At 28.6% G+C, this 20,096-nt stretch overlaps 1 protein-coding gene across 1 annotated transcript; it reads left to right on the top strand.

Annotated features, from left to right (window-relative positions):
- The first annotated feature begins 6,308 nt into the window (after positions 1-6,308).
- Positions 6,309-12,120, top strand: LOC123297825 (cuticle protein-like). Its single transcript, XM_044879620.1, has 4 exons — positions 6,309-6,359; positions 7,197-7,719; positions 10,943-10,968; positions 11,491-12,120. Exons 1-4 carry the CDS (start codon positions 6,348-6,350, stop codon positions 12,004-12,006), a joined length of 1,077 nt encoding a protein of 358 aa, XP_044735555.1. The 5' UTR covers positions 6,309-6,347; the 3' UTR covers positions 12,007-12,120.
- Positions 12,121-20,096: the final 7,976 nt, after the last annotated feature.

The raw sequence follows: 20,096 nt of genomic DNA, 5'->3' as shown, positions 1-20,096 counted from the left end.
TACCGTAAATTTTCAAAAAAAATCTTGTAAATAAAAAAAGTAAGCGCTACATTTATAATGTACTTAAGTACGAAAGGAATATGGTCCCTATCGGGTGTCCCATTACACTTCTCTCGTTCTTTTTCTTTATTACTAAAGTAAGTTTTATATTGCTCCAAATCATCACATAAAATATTCCGTATACCTTAGCCTTACAAATTACTCTTAATTTCACTGTTATAAAACATGTTTATTTTTTACCATGTACCTATACCTACCTATAGTATATGCATGCATATGTGTATGAACCAGATATTAATTGGATACACAGATAATAACAAGATTATGTATATAGTTTTATATTCATTTTCCGGATTCCACCTACAATTATACTAGTTTGTATTTTATTAGCATTTTTATGATTATTTTACATGAGAATCAATGATTTATTATAAATCTATTAAATAATATTTGTATATTTTTTTAAGATAACATCAACATTTTTCAATTAAATAAATGTACCTAAGTACCTTCAAATTTAAATTTAAAAAATATCTTAATAAAAATGCTTATTTGGGATTGATGAAAATACAAAAATACAGTATCATCAACCTGATATTTATAACAAACTCGAAAATACGATACGAAATAGAAATTTTATGGTGACTCGCTCATGTGGGCTGTCGATAGAAGTGAAAACTTATAACTTGGAAAAAAAATGTGTTTTTTTGAATTTTTAAGTAATTATAGTATGAAAAATTTTAAATCTACAATTTGAAAATTAAAATTAATAACATACTAGCAAAACCCGGCCACGTTTCACTGTGGCTTTGTCTGCTATTAATTATTAATTATTTCGATTTTATTCATTGGAGTAAATAAACAATTTGTAGCGCAAGAGCTGCGTTAGCTAAACGAATTTTCTCAGAGATTGAAAAACGAACACATTTTTCTTAAAATCGCATATTGCATTTTTAATAGGGCATTATCGTTAGTCGTTTAAATTAAAAGTCGTAATTTTTAAACTGTATATCACGTGACCTAAAACGCGGGTAAGCCCTGCTGTGATGTCATAGCGGTATGAGTCATAGACTATCAATTAGTTCAGTGTAGACAGCTGGATATATTGTATTCATAGATTATAAGTATTTATATTTACTATAATCACATGTCTATGAATATATCTGTCATTTAATTTAAGTTTTTGGCAAGCATGTGTATTTTTCCGAAATAAATTTTTGGTTGCTTTTTGTTAGCAAAATCAACATTTTGAAGTACTTTTTCAAAAATAGTGGAATACCCTATTTATCAAAAATTTTTATTTCGAAATCTAAGCGCCAAGAGAAAATAATCACAAGATTACTTTTTTGCTTAAAACTGATCAAAAAATCAAAAACAAATCTTATTATGAAAAAATTCAAAATTTTGTACTTTGCGCACTCTCCCTCCGCTTGTTTATTTGTCGATTATTCTTATCAACGAAATTGTCCTTTTAAATATACCCAAACCTTGTTTTATACCAAATATTATTCAAATCGGACTGAAATTGTGACCGCTAGAGAGTTTACAGACACATAAACGTATAGACACATGTACTTATACACAACTATACATTTATATAAATTTTAACGATGATCATTTTTGATTCTCTTAGGTAGGATCGATGAACATTTGAAGAAAAATATTCAAAATTCCATCATTCGTTCGTTTGAGAATTTCACTCTTGTGATAAATGCAACGACCTGTCATGGTTCAAATCAATCCATAGATTACTTTGGAGTTTTCTGGTCCTAAACTTCTCACTTCTAAATGGTCATTTTGCATTTATATTTCTTGACCTAGAATTTAGAATTTCAGTAAATATAGTTTTAATTTTTCATACAAATCTGTTCTTATAAATAGTTTATTTCAACTAAATTACTGACATCTAAACCCAAGCACATAAAATTAATGATTTAATCACTTCATTCAAAAGCAGGTGTGGTGAGTTTTACTTACTAATGATTCCCACAAAAAAAAAAAAAAAAAAAAAAAATTAAATGAAAAAGAAATTCATTTGATATTTTGAAATAATTTATATAATTAATGTTTGTTTACTGTAACCAGTAATAACAAGCATGAAATATTTTACGTGTTCTCAGATCATAAAAATCATAATTTAATGAAATAATCATAATTAAACTATAATGTAATTCGTGTACATTTAACAAAAACTATATTTGTTTGATTTAAGAGCTGGATTTCCTTAACCATTTCCAATTTTTTGTTTTTTAAAGTTTTTTCTATGCCATACTTTATTCAAATCTTATTTAATAAAAATCTATTTTTTTTAATTTTTTATTTAATTCTTTTTTATTGGTTACGGAATATACTGACTCGGCTAGGATATAGTGAGAAGGCTCGGTCAAATTTTACATCCTGTGAAGATTTTTTTTATTTTTTGCTTTTGTTTACTTTTTAATCATGCATACGATATTTATTTACATCATGGTCTCTCGATTATAATTGATGTTTTTAATATGATACATACAGGCGTAAACTAAATATTGACAAATATCTTGTGTAGTAATCTTAATTAAAGAGAATTGAAAAAATACACTCGAATCAGTACTCGAACCCGGACTTCTTGGATTCATACCAAGCGCCCTACCAATTAGACTGTTCGAGTTCTAGACACATAGTGCAATTTTTTCAACCCATTGAATTTTTTTACTTTGTTTGTCCACTTATTTATTATCATTACTTTTTGTATTTGTTTACTTTTTAATCATGCTTACGATATTTATTTATATCATGGTCTCTCGATTATAATTGATGTTTTTAATATGATACATACATGCGTAAACTAAATAATGACAAATATCTTGTCTTGTAATCTTTATTAAATCAATTCAATAAATATTCTGAGAATTCTCTTTAATTAAATATTCTAACGTTTTTGGAGCCCGAACAACAAGTTTAGACCGATAATATAGTGAATTTTCCGAAATCTCGAGGAGACGATGGTAATACAGTTTACTCTAGGCACCAGTTATAATAATAAAACATTAAACTAGTTTACCAAAAAGTTAGTCATCCGATAAAACAGGCATTTCTATAGCTTAAAAATTTCAGTTTGCCAAAGGACTTTTTCCGTTAGAATTCCATCCTCTATTCACTATTTTTTTAATAATATTTCTACTCTCTATTTTTTGTACACTTTGTATATTTATGAAATCATAATTGGCTATATAATACTTACTCATTTGTCACCAACTCTTCAGGTATAAATATACACCAGTATACTACCAACCATCTGAATAGGGCAATAAATTTATAAATGGAATAATGTCACTGTCGATTTAATTAAATTTATTGAAATAATAATTATAATTATAACCGCTTTCTTTATCTAAAATAAAGTGAAATAAATTCTTTGGGTGTGTGTGATATATATTACAAATAATGTCGTCTTCCGGCAAATCATTTGGCGCCTTATTTCAAATGTAACATTATTTACGCAATTTTGCGTTACAGGAAATTTGTTTAAAAATGTAAAAACTCTAACACACTTTCAGTATTTTATTTAAGAAAATATTACAATACCTCATTTAAAATGATATCTTTTTTAATGGTAGATTAGATTAGATTTGATTTCTTCGATCGATTCGATTTATTGCATACCTTCTTTCCTTTAAAATTGTTCTAGGCGTACTCGATAAACGTCCGAATTCACAGAACATGTATTACTACAGTTTTTTTCTGAATGAAATAATCTGAAGAAATTGTTTCTTGAGAATTTGATTTTATTCTTACTTTTATTGAATGTGTCCTCAATCGTAAGACCATTCTGCATTCTCAAAGCGGGGATAATGCGCTTGGTACGAAAACAGTGTCAAAGAGTTTTAATCCGTCAAAAGTTTAAACTGATATCAAAAACACTAGCAAGGATTTAAATTACAGGTATTTAAAAAAAAATAAAGTCGATGTATGATCGCAATGATATACAATATTATGGCCTGAAAATGATGCTTTAGTTTTAAATTAATAAGAATTTATTTCAATAATTTATTGCACTCAAACGTAAATAAAAGTTTTCTTCAATAATTTTAATAATTTTAAGGTAGTACGACCGCCAAGATTAGTTTAGCCTTGTGGTTGAAATTATTTGTACCTTATTTTCAACTTTGATGATGAATTTTTTATGAATGTTTTATCTTCATGAATGTAGACGAAAAACAAGGATACAATTTTTCGATATTTGCCTTGGTTTTCGAAATATTGAAGCTAAATATCTTTACAAAGTATTCAATTTTCGATATTTGGAAAATTACTGAAAATAGCGAAAAGTTTTATTCTTACTTTTCGTTTTATTATCAAGTTATAATTTCTCTATACCTCTTATTAGTTGTTCTCTTTTAAGACTTTTAAGAGATTTATTTTAAGACGGCCATTAAAGCCAAGGTCAAATTTAAGCCCGCTGTGAAATTTCTATCTAGAAGTCTAGAAATTAAATTATTTGCGTCATTTATTCTATACACTTTAGTTGACGAAATTCAGCTGAATTGTTCGAAATGCAAATCAGATACTTTTTACTATTTACATAATTTGCTGTAAGTGAACCTTGAATTAGTGTATACGTTTATAAACCACTGTCAAGAGAATTGTTTTTTTTAATTTATATTTTATTATACTGAAAAAAGTGAAGCGCCATAAATTTGATCGTTTCGAAAATCCATAAATTACTCCTGAAAATCCTGAAAATGACTCTTATTATCAATAAATTATCACATTCTAATACAATTATTTTTGTCATACAATTTTCAGAAAAATTAGAAAGTATTTTTTATCAGTTAAATATTTTGATTACAACACAATTAAAAAAATTATGTTTGCTTTATTATAACAACAAAAAAATTCATTTTGAATACAACACAACAGTAAAATAGCCAAAAACAAGAACTGGATTTATAGATGAATGTTACGAAATATTTTTAATAAGTAAATTTAATCAATAATAATAAATAGTAGAGTTTAGAACGGTGCCGTGGTGTTGCAAATCTGAACATCTCATGATAAACTTTATTAGTCATATTATATCCATTAACGATTTAATAAATATTATGTCAACTTGATATTTTTAATAAAATTCACTCTAAGTAATGAGCAAACAAGTAAAATTTACAAAATTTAAGAAACCCCCGAAATATGTTTCTTGTATGGAACCCTAAATTCGCACTATTATCTTCTTCCTTACAGCCTTCTTCAAACTGAAACGATTTTGATAATCGTCGCCTACTTTTAAGTTTTTCCGGGTAAGGAACCCTAAACTTAAAACACTCTCCATTTAATAACCTTTCAAACGAAACCAAAAACATTAAAATCGGTTTATCTGGTTAGACGCAACGAGGCCACAGATAGACAGGTACACAGACAGACGACACACACATATAGCGGTCAAACTTATAACACCGCAAGATAGGAGGCCGTAGCGCCGAATACCCAGCCCCCGGATATTTGGCCCGGTAGTTCAAATTTATTTCACTTGTCACCGTGGTTTAAGTCAGACTATTTAGGACTTCTGGACACTGAAAAAGCCCAACAGAAAATCATGAAAGAGTATATCAAAAACTCTAACGACGAATCTTTTTCTCACAGTACCAGATCATCCCCGTCTTCATCACCTGCTCGCACTTGAAGCTCGTGATATTTTTTGGGTCTGTTTAATAACGAACGTGACGGAGCTGCTATTGAAGACTTCCGAACATTCATTGATGCGACTATATTGTGCCCTGGAAACTACGCACTGCTCTATTATAATATCGTGTAAATTTCATTCTCTACTGGATTGGCTTCATTGTTTTCTTTCAATCATTAGTCCTATATCCTGAACAGAACTGCGGGAAAAAATTTTCCTGAAAAATTTCCGAGATATCAACCTTTTACATACTGGATTAAAATAAAGTATCTAAAAAGAAATAAATCACAATCGGTCCAGCTGTTTAATAATATAATATGCATACTTTCGATGTAAAACAATATTTTTTTTAAAAAAGTGAAAGGATTCTCAAATTTACCTTTACCTACAGTCTGTTGTACGCCTGTTTGTTGTATCGATTCATGGTAATAGAGGCATTACATGAACGTTTTATATTGTAATTTTATGACATACATAATATTCTTACATTATCATATGCCCATACTAAAAAAAATGCAAATCAACGTCTGTGGTTGGAGTTAATGAAAACTGATCTTTTTTTAATGTTGGGGGAATTAATGCATATTTTATTAATTTTTGTCAAGTATATAAACTGAAATTTTAAATCAATAAGGCATTACTTAATTTCAATTTGTTTATTAATTATAACTAATAATTAAATCTATCAAAAATGGCATTTAAAGTAAGTGTCTTATATTTTTTGATTGTTATAAATTTTAATTGTTGATTTTTTCGAATATACTAAGTGTTAAGTGCAAAAGAAAAGGAATTCGAATTTGACGTATTCAATTTTTTGTCGGTTTTAGTAGTATCCAAATTTATTCGTGTCATATTTTAAAGTGGAAACGTGGATTTATTTTGTTGAAAACAAAACTAGGAAAACTGCCTCATCGAATTTCATTTTATAGTTTCCATTGATTCAAAGTGGATACTACAAAGTGAAAATTTTTAATAACGAAAAAAAGGCGAATAAATAATAATTTGAGAGTTTTCTCATGTAAACGTTTCATTACGGAAAATGGCAAAATTGAAAAGAAAAACAAAGAGCAAACAGCAAACGCTTCACAAAATTTGATGCAAACCATTTTTTGCTGTGTACTTAGTTTAGCTTGTCATAAAAATCGTGATACCTCACTTTCTTGCAAGTATTGATTTAACCTGTGTCAACGAATAAAATGTTTAGACTTTTAAAAAACTCCAAACATTTTTAAAAAATTCTTCCAGTGAACTTTTCTTTAAATACACAGTATTTTTGGGATAGCGGGTCGCAAACTTTTCAGTTTAAAATCGTGGAGTGGTTAACAATTTTCTTGTCTTACTTGTACTAAGCTTACACAAGTTTTTTGACACATCTTTAGAAAAATGCATGCTGGCTTTATAATTAAAATACTTAGATGTCAGCAGCAAAATTTGCCTCCTTTTGAAAACGCTAGTAATATATTCGAATATATCATAGAGTATTTAAAAAGTTTTCGGTAAATTTGTTTAAAAGTTGGATAATTGTGTTTTATTTTTACAGTTTGTAGTCTTCGCTGCATTTGTAGCTATCGCACAAGCTGGACTTATTCCACAAGCCGGATATGCTAGTTCATACTCCACCTCATCATTAGCTCATGGAGCTCCACAATTAGGATTAGCTGCTGCTCCAGCTGTATACGCACACGCACAACCAGCTGTCTACGCACATGCACAACCAGCTGTCTACGCACACGCACAACCAGCCGTATACGCACATGCACAACCAGTTGCCAAAGTTCTCGTACAAGAAGCTCCAGCTAACTACCAATTTTCATACGGTGTCAATGACCCCCACACTGGTGATGTAAAAGACCAACAAGAATCACGTCAAGGTGATGTTGTACAAGGAAGTTACAGTCTCGTTGAAGCCGACGGTACACGACGTGTTGTACACTACTCAGCTGATCCACACAACGGTTTCAACGCTGTTGTTGAACGTCAAGGAACACCTGTCGTTGCTAAAGTAGCTGCTGTTGCTAAAGTAGCTGCTCCATTAGCTTATGCTGCACCACAACTTAGCCATGGCTACTATCATTAAGTAATTTATTATCATTAAAATGATTTTATGTCATTTTTTTAGAAACGCTTAATTTTCTTATCTCAACTTCTTCTCTTTTTTCATGTTCTCATATTTAATTATTAATTTATATGATTTTTTATTATGAATAAAAAATATGTACCTGAAAATTAATTTCAATGTTTTTTTGTTTTTGTTTTACGTTTTGAGGACTTTTTCAATACCAAATACCTTAACTAATAATCCTTAACCCATTCCCTTGTTTCAGAAGCTTTCAACATTCCTATGGAAATCATGAAAATGTTCATGATAGTTTCCATATGAGCTAAAACGCACTAAAAGTACTTGTATCCCCATGAAAGTGTAAAATAAAAAATCCTTAAAAAGTTTTTTAAAAGACCAATTTGAAAAATGTATTTTTGTACAAATAAATAATGCACACTAGTACACAATTATTTTCAAGCACCTTTAGTAACGGGTACTATATCTGTTGGAGAAATACTGGGCGTTCTCCGTATGCTTCGATTTAAATAGATTTTGTGCTTGCGCTTTAATTTGCTTTCATGTTAAGCACCATTTCTGTGTGGACCTTTCTTCCCAAAACGTCTTTTAGGCCTTGTACTGTTTGGCCTCTAAGCCCTAGTCAGATGCTTTACATTCCATACTTTTACGACCTTAACATTCCAGCGTTTTTGAATTATTAAACATAATAATTCTAAAACAATTAATTTTAATATTTTATATAGTAAAATTTTAATTATATAATTATATTGCCACGATCTAAGTGGACATCACGTTTTTTTAATGATGAATACATACTTGAAACTTTGCAAGTGGCTTCCTTTTGAACGAGTGTACCAAACTTTTCCTCAATATTTTTTTCGAAAAGGCTGCGTTTTAAAATGAGCATGACGACGTCATATATAAGTTATCGTTATGAAAAAACGCAGCAGGGAATTTGTCAGACACTATGATCTCTTGATAACATTAATTACTACTAAACAATTCAGCAAAATTGAACCATGTACGTATTCAAAAACTAAAATACTTAAGTACGGCGTGTTCGAGGTGGTATAAAAGCTCATAGGAGCAGTATTTTTGTCGGACAAAAGATTTGATTGTTTAATAATTATTAATGTTATCAAGTGGTCATAGTGTCCGACAAATTCCTTGCTGCGTTTTCTCTGAATTATAACTCAAACATGACATCATCATGCTCATTTGAAAACGCATCCTTTTCGAAAAGCAATCATAGAGGAAAGTTTGGTAGACTCATCAAAAGGAAGCCACTGACGAAGTTTAAAGTATCTATTTATCATTTAAAAAAAAACCGTGGTGTCCCTCGGTGTAATATCTTGTCTTATAATGTATCATAAACACCCTCGTCCTATAAAATAGCAATACTAAACTATATTCATTTAAAATACAAGATTTTTGGTTACCCAAGAGCTATGAGAATTCTTGGAACATGATACCAGACTGGGTGAAAATCTTATTCATCGCAAACAATAATATATTTTATAAGAAATTCATATACAAAAATATGATACACGACCCACAGAAATTCCTACAAGAATTCGTATTAAGATAAATTCCAAGCACAATAAGAAGTGATTTTTTGACAAAAAAGAAACAAGGAAAGAAGCTTCATTTTCTAAATGGTCTCTTAGCACATGTCCATTTGTCTTATAGACAAATATTGACAAAAAAAATTTTTTTTTTAATATTTTGTTTTTGGTTGCTTGTTTGAGATGCGAAGATTTCCAAATGGCGTAAAGCATTGAAATTGTGTATTTTGCATTATTTATTCTGATCTTGAAAAACTGAACGTTTGTCAATCTATTACTCATAAATTCACCAAATATTAACTTCAAAATCGAAAAAGAAAAAAACAAATTTAATAACGACTATTTTCGCTCACTTTTTTAAGTTTTCTCTCCATCTTGGCATTTAAATCGGACTTACCGATCGGACGGACGTAAGTCGGTAGGTTTTTTGAGATCTAGAATTTTCTCTTTAATTTTTTTCCCTTGGACGTCAACTTTTGTTTATTGTAAGAAAACCGTTTTTTTGACTTTTGCATATTTTAAAAGCTAACATAGCCATTGGTTAGCCATAAACAAAAAACATCTCTCGGCTTGTTTTATTCCATAACAACGTGGTTTTTGTTTTCTGATAGAAATTTCGTCAAATTTAACATTGGGCCTCCGTAGATGAATTGGATTATAGATAGAATATCATTTAAAACAAAAAACACAATAATCAATTTGTAAATAAATGTAAATAGTATAAAAGCAAAGCTTTTACCTTGAAACACTAGAAAATGTTATTTTAATTTTATTTTAAAACAAGTGAACATTAGATAATGCCTTTATTTATTTGTAATCTCATAAATAGAAATATCTATCGAGAAACTATAGAATGATTCAGGGTTCATTGTATCTGGGGTACTAAGCATTACGCTACTATTTCTATACATATTTCTATAATCCTTAAAATTTGATTCGTTACTGAATTGGCTTTATTTTGTTCGTTTGACATTTAGTCTAATGTTACGAACAGAATTATGAGAAAAAGGAACTAAATATTTCCAAATATCAACCTTTGACATATTGGATTAAAATAATTTATCTAAAAAGAAATAAATCCCTATCGGTCCAGCTGTTATACCTATCCCATCCGGATGAAATACCATCTAATCCGGATGAAATAACATCTAATTTAGTATACAGAACTATCCTATAATATTTTTATGTTTTGAGTTATTCTAAAGAGGTATTGATTAGATAAAGGTTGTATATATATTAAGCAATAAAGAATATTTTCATATTCTTTAATTTACTTTGAATGATCTTGCCAGTTATTTAAAGAAAAAACGCGGGTAAAGGCTAGTAAAAATATAATATTCATCTCAAATTTACCTTTACCTACAGCGGTGTATTGTACGCCTGTTTTTTTGTATCGATTCATGGTAATATAGGCATTACATGAACGTTTTGTATTGTAATTTTATGACACACATAATATTATTTTATTAGTGTCGTATGCCCATATTTAAAAAAATGCAAATTAACTCAATATGCGTCTGTGGTTGGAGTTATTCAACACTGGTATTTTTTTATTGTTGGGGGAAGCAATTTTATTAATTTTTTTCAAGTATATAAACTGATATTTTAAATCAATAAGGCATTACTTAATTTCAATTTGTTTATTAATTATAACTAATAATTAAATTTATAAAAAAATGGCTTTTAAAGTAAGTGTCTTATATTTTTGATTATTATAAATTTTAATTGTTGATAATTTCGAATATACGAAGTGTTAAGTGCTAAAGATATGGAATTCGAACTAAGCAAAACTTTTCGGCTTAGTTCGAATTCGATTTTTTTGTTTGTATAGAAAAACAATAGTTTCTTTCATTCTTTAACCAAATAATAACGTGGTATATTTGCTGAAAACTATTTGTTTTGCTAAAATTAATTTGATTTATAGAAAAATTGTAATCGGAAAAATAGACCGGAAAAATAGATCAAGAAAAAATAGACCAAAAATTATATAGACTCGGAGTGTCTTTATAATTACGAGTTGGTTGGGTTGGGTTTGTAGACTATAAAGAACTTGATTGGGTTATGAAGTTTTTAGTTCTTGTGTTCAAAAATGGGACACCTTAACGGCAATTTTTTTAATCTATTTTTTCAGGATCTATTTTTTTCTAATTCCTAGAAAAAATTTACGAACATTTGTTTAAAAGATTACATATTTTATTTATTTTTTGCAGTTTGTAGTCTTCGCTGCATTTGTTGCTATCGCACAAGCTGGTCTTATTCCACAAGCTGGATATGCTAGTTCATACTCCACCTCATCCTTATCTCATGGAGCTCCACAAGCTGTCTACGCACACGCACAACCAGCTGTCTACGCACACGCACAACCAGCTGTCTACGCACACGCACAACCAGCCGTATACGCTCACGCACAACCAGTTGCCAAAGTTCTCGTACAAGAAGCTCCAGCTAACTACCAATTTTCATACGGTGTCAATGACCCCCACACTGGTGATGTAAAAGACCAACAAGAATCACGTCAAGGTGATGTTGTACAAGGAAGTTACAGTCTCGTTGAAGCCGACGGTACACGACGTGTTGTACACTACTCAGCTGATCCACACAACGGTTTCAACGCTGTTGTTGAACGTCAAGGAACACCTGTCGTTGCTAAAGTAGCTGCTGTTGCTAAAGTAGCTGCTCCATTAGCTTATGCTGCACCACAACTTAGCCATGGCTACTATCATTAAGTAATTTATTATCATTAAAATGATTTTATGTCATTTTTCTAGAAACGCTTAATTCTCTTATCTCAACTTCTTCTCTTTTTTCATGTTCTCATATTTAATTATTAATTTATATGATTTTTTATTATGAATAAAAAATATGTACCTGAAAATTAATTTCAATGTTTTATGTTTTGACACTACCAATTCGGGGAACACGAAAACATAGAAATGCAAAAACCTAAAATATCAATCATTAATCCATTTCCTTCTTTTAAAAGCTTATATAAGAACCAAATAAAACTATTCCAAGGTATCAAAAGCCGCATAAAGGTATACAAATAAAACATAACTGTAGTTACATACATATACATAAAATTTGTATACGTATAGTAAAGCATCTATAGTAAAGCATTTTTTCTGCGTTTTTCTTAGCTATTCGTTTTTCAAAATTGTTGCCAAATTTATCGATTTTGTTCGTGTATTGTTATGTACAGGTTTACATAATACACGTCAGAAATTGGGAGGCAGCAAATATAAGTAAATTAGCTAATAAAAAATCTCATTATATACACATACTATTTATTACTGATTAATTAAGAAACTTTGTACAATACCAAAATGGTATTTTTGTTAATATGCATTATTTTGCAAAAAAAGACACTCTATTTCAATTAATTTTTATGGAACAAAATGCTTTTTTATGTTGCAAAATTATTTGAGTGTTGAACTAGTTGTTATAAGATAATTAGTTTTATATTCTTATAAAATTTAAAAATTAAACAAAAATAAATTTTGTAAATTAATTATTTAAAAAAGGTAAAATTAAAAAAAGAAAGAAAGAAGTGATATGGTGTAAAAGTATGTAATAAGGTCTTTATGAAGTAAAATTTAACGATTAACTTCATCTACTTAAATGAAATTCCATACTTAAAATCCTTTACCTTCATGGGCGTAAAACTTATGGGGGTTTTAGCTACTAAAAACCCCTCATTCAACCCTCATGAATTGATATTACTTATTAGGTTGCTATGAGTTGTTTCGTATGAGAATAGAATAAATTTCATCAAAATCACGCTATCAGTTCTAGAGAGTTCTAGAGAGAAATGTTGTCAAATTAAAAGTGGCATTGTTCATTGGTATAGTAGTCTTATACAGACTTTTAAAGCAGTTTATTTCACAAACCATCGATAAAATGGAAAAAGAAAAACTATGTGGAAACATGAACCCACAGTGTATTGAGTTTTCTGCTGAGATAAACTAAAAATATCTCCGAAAATATTCCCTACTAACGCGTAGTCTCAAAAGTGCTGAGGTTGCTTTAATTAACGCTATGAATACATAAAAAACAAAATATCTTGGAAACCATCAACTTTACGAAAAATAGTTTCAAACAAAAAATGTAGAATCAAAATTTGGATATCATCAGCTATTTTCCCGAAAATCGGGAAAAACGACCAAATATATATGCTAATTAACAATATCTTGAAACTAATTGATTTTATAAAAAAAAGAAACAAGTTATTTGGAATTTTTCCCGAAAAAAAGTGTAGAGTGAACAGTTTCTTAAGCCGTTTTCAATTCGATCAATTTTATATATAATTTTCGTTAACTATTCAATCATTATCGTCGAATTATCTGTAAAAAGTCCTGAATTTTGTTACTCGGGGGCTTTTGAAGTCCCTGATTGTAAATATGACTATAAAAAAGATCCAGAGCACACCAGAGTAGGATTTTCTGAAAGTCATGTATCAGATTTTCGCAAACGAATTTCTTATAAGAAAATATTATTGTATGCGGCGAACCTTAAAGTTAGCAATTCAATTTTCACCCGAATAATATTCACTATTATTCCAATTCACTTGGAATTTGATGTTCCAAGGGGTTCGTGTTCCTTTTTTATCATTACTGTGTTTACACATACAGTAAAAAAATGTATATCCATGATAATATCTATATTATATCTACATCTGTTTCCTTCATAGTTTTTTACTTCATTGTATAAGACAAGGGTGTTTATGATACTTTATAAGACAAGGTATCTCGAAAGTCTACAATAATTCAAAATCCATTTAGATCGTGCCAATATAATTATATAATTAAAATGATACTATATAAAATATTAATATTAATTGTTTTTGAATTATTATATTTAATAATTTTATTTATGAACACGATAAAAAAAAAAAAAACACCTAAAAAACACATTTATAGTAATTTAAAACTAATGTGGAGGTGAAGGTTAATCAAATAAAATAAATCCATTATATTTTCATTATTAAATTAATATATATTTTTTAAATAAAAAAATTAATATATCCTTGATATTATTAGTAAATTAAAATAAATAAAATAAAATAATAATATAATATTTAATTCTCAAATACTCATTGATCCGTGATTACTTGAATTCTTGACCTTCGATTTAATTTCAAGTAATCATATAATAATTTTATAATATTTTTCACATACTTTCATTATTTGGTGTAATGTTTTTTTAACTGATTTTTAACTATTTTTTTCAGATAAATAATTTATAAGTAAAATTATTTTATTCATAGGATTAAATTTAAGAAGTGTGTATTTTAGTATAACCTTCCAGATGAAACAGGATTAACGGTCGTTCCGGTGTCTGTTTTTGAATCAATAAATAAATTAACTTTGCCTCTGATTCCTTGCAGTTTTGTACATTTTCTTTAATCGGCAGCCAAAAATGTTGAAAATCAAACTTTTTGCCCAAATTTGAAATGAATCAAAATATGTTCATTTAACCTTTTACAGTTTTCACTTCACTCATCGTCAAAATAAGAAATATCGAGAGGTGTCGTGGGACACCTGGTGGGACACACTTCTGATTTAGTAGTCAACCCAATATGTGAGTGCACTTACTTTAAATTATCTTTCATTTCTTTAACTTCTGGTTACTTTCACAAATCACACAAAATTCATAGCAATTTGAATCGATTGAAAAAGTTTTAATTTCCTCGGTAACCTAGATGACGGTTTTTGATGTCTGTTGCAGTTTTTTAGTTTTAACTCCCAACCAGGAAAAAATACTCGTGCGTACATAGTTCCAAAAATACCGTTGTAAAATTATTATAAATTTAGACGCCTGCATAAATTTTGCGAAAAATATTCAAACTGTAATTTAAATATGTTATATTTGCACCAGCATACAAATTTAACTTCTAGATTTCATCAAATCGTATTTGTGTTTATTGTCTAGAGAATTACTGAAAAATTAAGAAATACGGCACAAAATGCTCCAGGCATGGGTTATTGCTAAAAAGCAATAAAGTCTTCCTAAATCCTTTATCTTTAAAAATTTCAACTATTCATTTGAACCATTCTGTATTTTTTTCAGATATAAGTATATTAAAATGCACACACCTATGGTAATAAATATATTTAAAATTATAGATGAGTAAATTGCATAAATTAAAATAATTACCATCTACATATTTGAAAAAAATTTTGTATCCCATTAGCTATAAAGTGAGCAGTTTACTTTTTTAAATTAATAATTTATAATGGATTATTTAACACTTATTTATTTTAAACCTATTACATATCTATTAGTACTTCTTTAGTATAGGTACATCAAAATCAAAGTTTTAATGGCAGGCTGAGTAGTGGTAACTTCTTAACATTGGTTTAACATTCTGTATAATTTTTTTTGTTAAAAATGTTTGGGCATAAATACGGATCGCTTTTCTATTTTTTTAAGCACTTCTCATTAAAATGTACAGAGTGTTCCTGAGAGGCCTTTACAACGCTCTACTACATACAGCTTAGCTCAAAATAAATCAATTTTGTTAAATCTCCTCCAGTAAAAGTTCCGTTTTTCTGTCATAATTTCGTCGATACTGGGATCCTTGCGGGACACAATTTTTGAAACACTCTCGTTATGAGCATTTGGCCCACACTAGATTAAAAACATAAATACCTAACTTTCATTTTCAAATCGTAGATGTGGTTTAAAATTTTTCTATCTTCATATAATTTTATCTATTTTCGAATTATGAATATTTTAAATTTTTAAAAATACTTTCTTTTTCACACCCTTCAGACATTGTGGTCCCTTTTTTCACCAAACGCATATAATAACATAAAAAGTCAAAAAATACTCAAAGTTTTCTAAAATATAATATTTAATAGCCATCAAATAAAATTTTTGAATGGACCTACAAAATAATCTTTCTATAAAGTTTCTTCATTAACGAGTTTTCGGCGAAATTTCTGCATTTTTTTGTTTTCATATGCTTATAACTTTTATGTCTCGTTAATGGTAAGGGTTGCGTAAAAAATCAAAATCAGGAATCAAAAAATATTTAGAGTTGTCCAAAATAAAATTATAATTCAATAGTTTCCGGTGCCCGGAAATAAGAAACTTCTGCCCTACAGTATGGGCGGTTATCGAAAATCCACAAGTTTGCATGAATAGGATTTTGTTGAGGACACTTTCACACCAAACATTTTCCACCAGCTGCCATTAAAAGCGACCGGCACGGAGTATTTTCCTTGGACAAATGCTTCGTTTCCTAGAGCATTAGCAAAATTTTGCTAAGTCGTATTATTTTGAGCTGGACTTTATTGGATACAGCGACGCATTAATTTGAGCAGACTAGTTTGGGGCACTGCATATACAATAAAAAATTCATTTGATTTTGCGTACCTACCTTTCAAATATAATAAAAATATATCGTGAGTTCACTTTAAATTCTTAAAATTAGTTACGTAAATTATATATGTTTGTCTAGGATTTCCGTAAACTATTTACAAAGATTATTAATTAAACAAAGCAATGGTTTTTAATTGTGAAAGGTCCAAGTTAATATACAAAAATTTCATCAACCTTGTATGTATATTAAATCAATTAATTAAATTAAATCATTTCATACGTATTTATTTATTTATTTGAAAAAAAATCTAATACAAATAAATTGAATTTATTGAATGACCGCAATAGTTAAGACGGTAAAGGAAGTTTTTTCTTATATCTTAACTTGATTAATTATACGCCAGTTAAATTATACATTCAAATCGCAAAACGCTGTTTTTTAACCGACTTCAAACAAAAAGAGAGGAGGTTATCAATTCGACTGTATTTTTTTTTAATGTGTGTTACCTTCGAACTTTTGACCGGGTGTTCCGATTTTGATAATTCTGTACCTATTTGAAAGCTGATGCTTCCCGTGTGGTTTTATTTCATTTTGGTCCAGTTCTGACAACGGCTTCCATGAGAGAGGACGAATATCTCAATATCACGCCAACCGATTTCAATGATTCTTTTTTTAGTGACAAATTAGTTAGTGTACTTCAGATTCATTAAAAGTCACAAAGAAAAAAACTTAAAAAAAAAAGAAAACCAACTTTAAAAGAAAAACTTTCCAAAGAAAATTTTGTTAAAATTATTGTTATTTTTGAAGTCGGTGTCAGCCAAGCTAATGTAGTAAACTGTTCTGTCAGAGTTGTTTCCTTGGCTGACACCGACTCCAAAAACAACAATTATTTTAACTACATTATATTATCGTTATTTTTGTACTTTGTGCGTAATCCGTCTAAAACTGAAAAATGTTCGGACTCTTTTCAGTTTTTGCATTTCAATTCAAAAACTATGTAATTTTAACATTAATTGCCACTATGATTTTGAAATTCTATTAAATTTGAAACCAATTCAAACCAACCCACACCTCTGTATATCTTATAGTTTTTGAGATATGATGCTTGAAAAATTAACACGGTATTCAGAAATGTTAAAATTTTGAGTTTTGGTTATATTAAACCGTTAGAGATAGAGAAAAAGTTTAAACGTACAAAATGGTCTTTATAAAAAAAAACAAACAACTATTGTTTGAAACAATTTTTCGCAAACATCATTGTTTTCTTGAGTTTGGTCAACCAAACGTATGCCTCCGGACTAGATTACGGATATTTAAAAAGGAAAGGATTGTAATTGAAAATAATTATACGTATTTATTTATTATTCACGCAATAATATATTTATATAAGAAGTAATAATAACAATTATTATTCCAGAAATATTTCTTATACATTTTATTTATTTATTTTTTATTTAATATTAAATTAAATATAAATAAAATGCATGTCATTTAAAAAATAAGTTGTTAATGATTATTTCATAATATTTGATAAAATTATATTATTTTTTATTTAAATTAGTCTTATATGTCTATAGAAAGAATTTATTGAATATAATAAATACCTTTAAATTTAACTTTTTTTTTAAATGATGATCATTACTTTGTGGTATGAATGCAGTCTTCAGTTAAAGAGTTAAAAGATTTTTATACATTTTTACCAATTTTTTCTTCAGAGATTTAATTTATTTGATCTATTATTCTCTTCGAAAATTGACCAGTACGACCCCGTTATTCTAGTCGAATGGATTTGATATGAAATTAGAATGAATACGTGTCCTAATTTAAATACAGTCACGTTTTACGTTCAGAATACGTTTTAATAATTTACTTAAAAACTGTAAAATAAGTGTATTTTAACGTTTCTATTTTCTTAAAAAAAAACTGTCTTTTATTAAAAAAATTACCGGAAGATAGAAAAGTTAAAAACGGATTTAAAAAAAAACTAACTCATTTTATATTAACTTCAAAGCTACGCCTGTTTCGCCAATTAGGTATACTTTAGTCAAATAAAATATAACATTTCTAAGGATATTCTACATAGCAGACGAAGATACATGAATTGACAAACACAAGTTTAGAAAAGAATTTAGAAAAAAATCAATTTTCATTTCAAATGGGTGATTCAAACAAACGGCCTTCAAAAACAACAATGATAAATTTTTCGTTTCAACTGGTTAAGTAAATCGTTCTAGCTTTCTATGAATCATTTACTAACTATTTATTACCGTCAGCATAATATAAAGTACCGTTTTTAGAACTACAAAAAATTTGCAAAATATTGTATTTTATTTAATTAAGATCGTTATTAATTTCACAATTTTCATTAAAATCCATAAATTGATAGAAGATTTAGTACAAACCCTATAAATTTTGATCTTTCAAACTCAAATTCAGATAGACCCCAAGGATCTTAAAGACGTACTTATCCCATGATATCCGAAAATCTTATAGATATATACAGTTAAAAAATTTGCAATTTATGATAGCTTTAAATTTTAGAATTTGACTTTTAGTAAGATTTCTTTGAAAAATATTCTTATATGCGGTTAAATCATTGTGTTGGAAATGGAGGTCAGCACAAACCTAATCAAGCTTTCACGATTATGTTCCGAATCGAACTATAATGTTTCGTACATCATTGTAGGAATTAAGTAAAGTCAAACCGTGTGATACTGAACTAAAACATATGTACATGAAAAATAATTATAAATTTGTAACACAAATCACAAAATATATTTTTTATTTACTGAGGCATGTGAGACAAATCATTTACTATGAATCAAAATAATGTACTTCTTAAATATACAGAGCATTCAAAAATTATGGGAGCAGTCGAGAAGTCGAAAAGGCACATTGTTTTGGAAAACGAAAATAGTCTATGTAAAAAAATTGAAATCAAATGAAAGTTTTTAAGTCTATGTAATCAAATGGAAATTGAACCGCCTTCCTTCCACTAATCCTTTAGGATAAGGGCAAGGAAGAGGGATCCTTTTTTCATAAAAATAATAAAAATATAGTTCATTTTCTTGAAGGAAGCTTCTTTATAGTCCTTTTGTCAGTTGACGCTGCAAACGCAAACAAATTATTTCATAATTTTTGGAAAACTTACACAGGCTGTTATGAAAGTAAGTATACGAGTTCATTTACTCAAAATTATCATGCCGATGTTTATCGAAATAGTATTTTCGATTTGCGTTTGTTAATTCTATAATCGCAAAACTATTTTATTATGAAAAAAATTGTTGGTGATTGTAGGCACAACGTTAACTTATTAAGTTGGAAAAAATTTGCACATCAGCATCTGCGTGATGGGTACCTTCCTGAACATATACTAACAATTTAACTAGAGAAGACCTTCCAAAAAATGAGAATAATTTTTTTGTTTGCGTTTATGTATATGCTTAATAAACGCTGGTCGAAAAAAAATTACTTCAATAAAGCATATGTTAG

This window comes from Chrysoperla carnea, chromosome 4, assembly GCF_905475395.1.
Source record: "Chrysoperla carnea chromosome 4, inChrCarn1.1, whole genome shotgun sequence".
Lineage (NCBI taxonomy): Eukaryota > Metazoa > Arthropoda > Insecta > Neuroptera > Chrysopidae > Chrysoperla > Chrysoperla carnea.
Note: the sequence above shows the minus strand (reverse complement) of the source record. Positions and strands in the feature narration are given on the sequence as shown.